Below are 7583 nucleotides of genomic sequence, written 5' to 3'. Positions count from 1 at the left end.
TTTAAAACAGTAAATCACTTTTAATTTAGTTCTCTCATCGGCAGGTGAGCTCGTTTTAAACATGATGACAAATGAAGTGCATCAGTAAAGAAGCCAAACAGGATTTGATACATGATTAGAAACATGCTCCATTCAGACGCGTCTGTGAATCCACGTATTACAAGCCAACATTATTACTCAAACAAAACCAGTACAGTTCAGCTCTTGACCTGATAGAATAAAAAGATGAGACAGATCCATCGCTAGATACAACGGAGGCAGCAATACACAGGATTGCCCAAGCAGTAAAGTACACGTTCCTTTAAGAAACAGGGAGAGAGAACGCGAAAAAAACCTAAACTCTGGGTTTTTAATCCCCAATTCAAGTAGTATTTACCCTTTTTCATGTTTGTGTTTTTGATTTGTTTAATAAATTCAAGTTCAGCATGAAAAAACAAAAAAAATGACAAAAGTCCAAATAATACATGTGTTGGTGGAGACGAAGAAGAAGAGGAGGAGGAGGAGGAGGAGGAGGCAGCCGTCTTCATGACAGACAGATGTTGAGACAGGCTGAGTTCAGCAGGAGCTGCCGCGACTCGACGGTGAAAAGCTCTCGACCAAACCTGCGTCAGTTACAAACAGAAAACCCTCCACACACTCTACTGTCACAGGGAGGAGAAAGAACGAGGAGGAGACGAGTCGGGACTCGACTACGACTCGACACCTCCTACAGATTGTTGCTCCTCTGTGCTCTGATGTGATGAAGGGTTTTTGTTCAATTTCACTTTATCCAATTAGTTCCTGCTGCAGTCAAATCAACACCCACTCAGTAAATTCAATCTAACTCAGGTTTGGAGCCCGGGGCCGTCTCACTGGCGCTGGGCCGAGTAGCGGCCCTCGCTGGGCCCGGCGCCCCGTCCCGAGCCGAAGCTGGGTTTCTGTGCCATGCCTCCTCGGGTCGGGGGCCCTCGGGGGCCTCCGCCTCCTCCTATTCGCTCTCTGGGACCGCCGGGACCTCCGGGACCCCGGGGCCTGACATCCCGCCTGTCGCCCTCCCTGGCTGACCGAGTCTTCTTCTCCTCCACGTTCAGGCGGACGTCTCCTCTGAACTTGATGGGCTGAAGAGACGAGAGTCAGATTTAAACTTTAATAACGTCAAAATGTTCCTGAGACATCCAGCTCCTTCAGGTCTGAGCAGGTGTCAGAGGAAAGAAAAACTCACCCTGTTACTGAGGATCTTCTGTACGGGTTCAGAGTCGTCAAACACCACGAAGCCAAAGTTTGGAAGTTTTCCTCCGCTGTTGATCCTCAGCTCCAGGACTGTACCGTACTCTGAGGAACAGGAGGACAGCTTTTTATTTCTCAGCCAAACTCTCTTCCTCTGTCTGACGTCTCTTAACTCATCATGTCTGACTCACGTTCAAAGAACTCCTTGAGTTCGCTCTTGTCCACGTCGTGCGGGACGTTACCCACGAAGAGCTGGTGGGCGTCGGGGTACCTGACCACCCTGCGACCCTCCGACTCGCCCTGCTCACCTTCTCGTACTGAAACACCAACAGATCAACGCGTCAGCACAGGAACACGAAGCTGAAACTGACCTGCAGTCAGCGTTTACAGAGAGTCAGTGTACCTGGTCTGGGTCCTCTGTGAACCGGCGGAGGACCTCCAGGCCTCTGTTCCCTCGGCCTCTGGTCTCTCTGTGGTCTCTGTGTTGTTGTCTGGGACTCTGGCTTCACCTCTGCTCTGGGCTGAGAGAGACAACACACTTCAGTTAGAGGGTTTACCTCTTCACTTCCAGCTGCTGGGACAGAGGACGGTGAACGTACCGGTGCTGTGGGAGTGACTTTGACGACGTGGGGGGGGATTCCTGAGACTGGGACGGCCCCGCTGGGAGGGAGGTTCTTACTGGTAACTGAAGCCCAGGAGAACGGCTGCAGAGGACAGAGGGACGAGGTTAGACTTGATCACAGGATCCAAATCTCACACTGAAGACTCACCTGGGATCAGACCTACCCTGTTTTCCTCTGGGGCGGCGGGGGCGGGTTCGGCAGGGGCGGAGGTGGGCTCTGTGGTGGGTGGGGCGGCGGCGGGGCTTTTCTCTGTCTGGTCGTCGGCCACGTGTGCGTCTGTTTGCGTCTCCAGCATCGACTCGGACTTCAGCTCCACCGCCGCAGCCTCGGCCTCCTTCTCCACCTCGGCCTCTGGTTCAGGACTCTCTGCTGCCGCTTCCTCCTCGTCACCGGGGACCGCCGGCTCTGAACTACAGGGACACAACAGGTGTTTACACGTTCATGTTTTAACAGTATCAGCCCATGAAGCTGGTAAAGGTCTGAACATGGGTCAGTACCAGGCTGTCGGGTCGTAGAAGGGAGCCGACTCCTCTGGAGCCACGTCAGGCGAGGGGACCCTCTCCTCGATCTCCTCCACCTCCTCATCAGACTCTGAAAACACACACACGTTGAGGACAGTGAACGCCTCATCAACTCCTGCTGCAGAGTAGCTCCACTAAAGCCTTTTAAACTGACTGCAGCTAAACATCAGCAGCTAAACCTGCCAGAAAACAAGACACAGAGGCTCAAAGAAAAACCATCGAAGAGCTGAAACAAGTGGAGCAAAGACTGAAGGAGAAACGAACGTCATTTATCTTTGGCCAAATAATAACCACATCACAAAGCTCATGTCTCCAGAGAAGAAAAGACAGAAAAAAATGAGTGAAACCAGGAGGACGAAGAGTTAAAAAAAAAAAAAACAAAAGGCTGCCGTCTCACCCTCTGGAGGTTCAGAGTCAGAGTCTCCAAACACCTCGTCTTGGTAACGAAACACGTCGTTGTGGACGTAGAATTTGTTTGCAACAGTTCCCTGGAGGAGGAAGAGGAGAGAGATGATTTCAGAGCTCACACAGAGAAAACCAGCACTCATCAGCTGTGACCCTCTGACACCAGAACCAACCTCAGGAGCCAGAACAAACGTCTGCATGAACTTCCTCATGGGCTGCATGTTGTTGGACAGCTCCCCCATCACCTGCACCACCACGCCCTCGTTCAGGGTGGCGTGGGCGTCCACGTGCCTGATCTTGGTGTGACAGTCACGGAAACTCAGAGCCATCACCCTCTTATGAATCTCCTGCAAAGAGAAGAGAAGGATGAATGAAAACCATCGACCGGGACAGTTTCCTGATCAGAGTAGTCTCAGCAGCCGAGGTTAAACCCTGAGAACAGCTGGTCTGACGAGGAGTCCACTCTGAGGACACTTCCAAACATCCAGACGAACGTTAATGAGGAAGTCACATAAAAAGCCTGATGTTCTCAGCATGAAACTCTTCATCTTAAACTTATCACAGCAGAAACAACAGGAGACTCAAACCAGCTACTTTTCTTTCAGCTCTGTAGTTTCTTCCTGTGTGTTGGTGTGTGGGAGTGAGAACATTTGAAAAGCTGTTCTCTGCTGGATGAAGCCTACTTACTGACTGTCCATAAACAGCCTCCACTGGTTTGCCGTTGCTGTCCAGGCCGCCGTGCACGTAGGAGGAGTTCTTTCCATAGAACCTGAGCAAAGACACAGAAGGTTCATTAGTTCCACTGAGGACGAGTCCGACACGTGAATATGAATCCAGGACCAGGTGAGGCTCGTACCTGTGCAGGTAGTCAGGGGCCTGGTTCAGGAGTGTGTAATACTGTCGGACAAACTCTCGCCCGACCAGCTGGGCACTTGGCTTCTCCATCACCATTTCTTTGGTCAACCGGAAATCTCTGCAGAGAAGGAGAGGAGCAACATTTTAAAGACTCAGAGATTCATTATTGACTGAGACACAGGCCTGATTCTGGAAAGAAAGAAATGAACTGAGCACGACTGAATTCAAACAATGAGTCCAGTACTTGGAGCTGCCACAGGGGAGAAGCAGCAGTGCATCATGGGAACAGTCTGCCTCTGTGTCTGTTTTTGTGTTCGACAGTTCAGAGAAACTCTGCTCCTCCTATCTCACATCAGTTTAAGACTGAAGCTTCTTCACTTCTGAGAATTTACATTCCTGTGATGGTGACTCATCCGGGCGTCCTGATTGGACGAGCAGACTCAACAGTAGAGACGTGTAAATCAGGTCAGGTAAACAGGGCGTCTGATTTCACAGCAGAATATCAGATCACGGGCTCGTCGCTAATCTGTTTCTCTGGACCGCGTTGAAGCGCCGGCGGCAGGAAGTGTTTGATCTGCAGAACTGAGTCGATTTTGACGAGAGGGTTCTGCCCCATCTGGGTGCACCGACATGAAAACAGGCGGCCCAGGGCACGAAAAACACCCCCAGACATTCACTGTGTGTTTTCATACTGAGTGGATAAAAATCTGAAAGTGCACAGTCACTGAACTCAACATCTACTCCTTCACAGCTGAACATCTAGAATCTCATCACAAGTTCTGTCCTGACATGATCTTATTTTCCAGCTGCAGCTGGTTCACGTGGATCCTCAAACCTCCTCAGCTGATCCACATCTGTCTGATTTCCATGTGAAGTTAAATTCATTACTGAAGAGGTTTCAGCCACAGCAGATACTGGACAAACTTTAAAGATCATTCAAAGCATCAGAAAGGTTTTCGTCGGATTCTCTGCTGGTGTCCATCAGCGTCACTGACCTCAGTGAGCTGTGAATGATCTGAACTGGGATGGCTGACGAATGCTCAGTAAACCTGCGCTGCGTTCATGAACTGAATGGTTGGAAAATAATTTTAAAATGTGTAAATGTCATCTGATGATGAGAAAGTGACTTTTCTTGTTTCCTGAATTTAACCTCATCTCTTCACTGTGGGAGTTCATTTCAAATGCATGTCTGGACTGGTTTACACTGATGCTCCTGTGAGCAGTGAAGCTCACTCCCACAGACCAACTCTTCCCTGTTTCCTGTTGGTTTTAGTAGATGCATCAGTTTTATTAACATCTGCAAACAGACGCTACACACCCAGTCACACCTGAAGGATCACATGTTTCTGCCAAGGTTCAGATTTCACTGACGTTGCCTGGAGAGTTGGAAAAGTAAACTAAGTGTAAAACATAAAACTGTTTGTTACTATCAAACAATCAGTGCTGTGTGCATTACTCTGCTGTGGGCCCAGCCGCTCTGACTGAAGTAATCCTTAAAACATTCAATGAGCACAGTTACAGTAATAAACCGTACACTGGGCTGCAGGGATTCACAGGTTTGATTTCCTGCAGCAGCACAGACTCAAAATGAACCACAGAGGCCGTGTTCAGTCCCGCTGCTTCATGTAAATACTCTGAGCTGAGTAAAACCAGACCACACATTAAAATAGTCAGAGGTGGTGCGTTCAGGTGCTCAGACGTAAAGAAGCTAAAACATCCAAACACGCTGATCCGGTAGCAACCTGAGGGGGGCGGTGCTTTCTTTAATGAACTGTCTGCCACACCTGTCCACACAACACACAGCCATCTGTTCTGGCACACACTTAGCAACCAACACACGTGCAGCAAACATTCAGTGATCATCAACCAGAGACCGAGAGGAGACCCGGAGTCTCCGCAGAACGTCAGGGGGCTCCGGTCTGAGCGGGTCCGGGTTTATTTGGAGAATAAACTCATATAAGGGCATGTTCCACCGCAGCAGCCGCAGCAGAGAGCAGCCTGAGTGGAGGAGCGAGCATGGCACGCAGACAAAGGCCACGCCGTGCCCGCAGTCACGGTGCCATCCATCCGGCCTACACGCGCTCAGAGCCAGTCATGGCGGCTCCGCGCGGCCGTGGGGCTTCGGGCAGCCCACCGGCGGTTTCCAGATATAACCTGGGCTCAAATGGCACCCTGGCTGGCTCCGCTGCGGAGCTAAACCGCGACAGCTGGGCGAACACACGGCCCCTAAACTAGGGCAGGCACGGGCTGTACGAGCAGCCCAACACGTGTCCCGGCCGGTCCCCAGCCGCACTTTCCCGCTCCTGCCGAGCTGAATGAGCCCGTTAGCCGGTTCAAAAGCAGGAGAAACCCGTAAAGCAGACATGGAGAATTATTCATGGGCTGAGATAAAGAGTAAAATCGGAGAACGAGGCGGTAAAGAAAGACAGGAAGGGAGGGAGTCACGACTGAATGAGCTAGAAGTGGGCTACACACGGGCGGTGGGTATTTCCTGGAAGCCCAAAGTGAAACAGGCAGTGATAACGGTGGATAAACCGCGATACTAAAACATATTACCAGCTAACACACCACCCGCTGCTTGTTTATAACGTTTGACACCAGAGATTAACAGTACGTTAAAGAAATATTATTACATCTATATTATAATCGCGCTAACGCCAAATGTTGCTAGCAGCCATATCTCAACACCAGGATGTAGACGGAGCCCCGGAGAGCGACCCAGTTAAAGAAATGAATGCGATCAGAGAAACAAGGCGAAACTTCTCATCGTGAACCGGTGACAGTTTATCTGAGAGAACAACTTACCAGCGGGTCAATTATCAAAAAAAGAAGTCGTAGATTTAGAAACTAGTGATTTCAGTGAATCACCTCAGCGGCAGCCAGGAACACTAGCGGCTTCACAACGTGCTGGAGTGCTCGGTTACCGGTTTCAGCTCCGCAACCGAGCTTGGCGTCCCGCCCCTTACGTGACCTCAAGCCAATCAAAGCAGAGCTTTGTGACTCATCCGCCAATCACGTGTCGCTACCGCAAGGACCCCTGTTTTACAGCCAATCCCGATGGCGTGTATCGCTACCTGGATTCCATAAGAGAACCAATCGCATCACAGTAATAGTCGAAGGAGCGCTTGTTTCAGCGGCTGGAATCTACCGGTTTATTTTTCTTAAAAAATAAAAAAGCGTGCGGTGCACCGGAGCCTGTTCCCCGCTGGGGGGCGACAAAACAGTTTTTGGTGTCTGAGATGATTTAATTGGAGCGAATGACTCATCACATTATTCAGCTCACTCATTCATTTTAACAACATGAACAGAGGCGGAGACACCAGAGTCCCCGGTCAGAAATCTGAGTCTGACCTGAAGGTTCCGCTTTATGTTGAACTTCACTGTTGAAAGCTGTTTCATTAAAGTGCGTCAGTGTTTCTTCTGTGTGTAAAGTAATAAACAGTGAGAGGCTGCTTTAGTTTTCATTGTTGATTAAATAACATTAAACCGTCCCCTGAGGTCTGTGCTCCTCATCAGCCTGGAGACCAGAACACAAGAACAACGTTGGGATATTTGTAAGGTTCAGTGAATGAAATGTGGTCATATGTGCTTCCTGTGTAAACAGAGAGAACACCAGCCCAGTTTATCTGGACCTGTCCACATGTTGTCGTCCTCTGCAGCGGTGACTGGTCTGTAACAATGACCTGCTGTCGTCTGAATTAGAATAAGTCGACAGGACAGAACGATCAAACTGGTGAATCTGATTCATTCGTTGATTCATCTTTAAACTCTGCAGAGTCTGACTGAAACAAACAGACCAAACCTTCCCCTCCAGTGTGAAGCAGAGTGTTTCTCCCTCCCTTTCTTCAGACTGAGACAGAGCAGGAAGCTGAGAGCGTTTTTTCCTGCTGCGGCTCAGACCAGAGTCTGGGCTTTGTGGACGAGGCTCGGCTGTTGTTTCACATTCTTGACACTGGAGCCTGGATGAACGGGT

General features: G+C 49.9%; 1 protein-coding gene across 1 annotated transcript; it reads right to left on the bottom strand.

Annotated features, from left to right (window-relative positions):
* Positions 1–6572, bottom strand: g3bp1 (GTPase activating protein (SH3 domain) binding protein 1). The gene is made up of 12 exons (XM_018674989.2): positions 6416–6572; positions 3612–3728; positions 3443–3524; positions 2929–3102; positions 2748–2838; positions 2327–2420; positions 1993–2239; positions 1806–1910; positions 1610–1727; positions 1398–1523; positions 1202–1311; positions 1–1097 (listed from the first exon to the last, which is right to left on the bottom strand). Exons 2-12 carry the CDS (start codon positions 3704–3706, stop codon positions 849–851), a joined length of 1491 nt encoding a protein of 496 aa, XP_018530505.1. The 5' UTR covers positions 3707–3728; positions 6416–6572; the 3' UTR covers positions 1–848.
* Positions 6573–7583: the final 1011 nt, after the last annotated feature.

The sequence above is a fragment of the Lates calcarifer genome, unplaced genomic scaffold, assembly GCF_001640805.2.
Source record: "Lates calcarifer isolate ASB-BC8 unplaced genomic scaffold, TLL_Latcal_v3 scaffold_62_131, whole genome shotgun sequence".
In the NCBI taxonomy this organism is placed as follows: domain Eukaryota; kingdom Metazoa; phylum Chordata; class Actinopteri; family Centropomidae; genus Lates; species Lates calcarifer.
The sequence above is the reverse complement of the archived record's forward strand: the minus strand, read 5'-3'. Positions and strand labels throughout refer to the sequence as shown.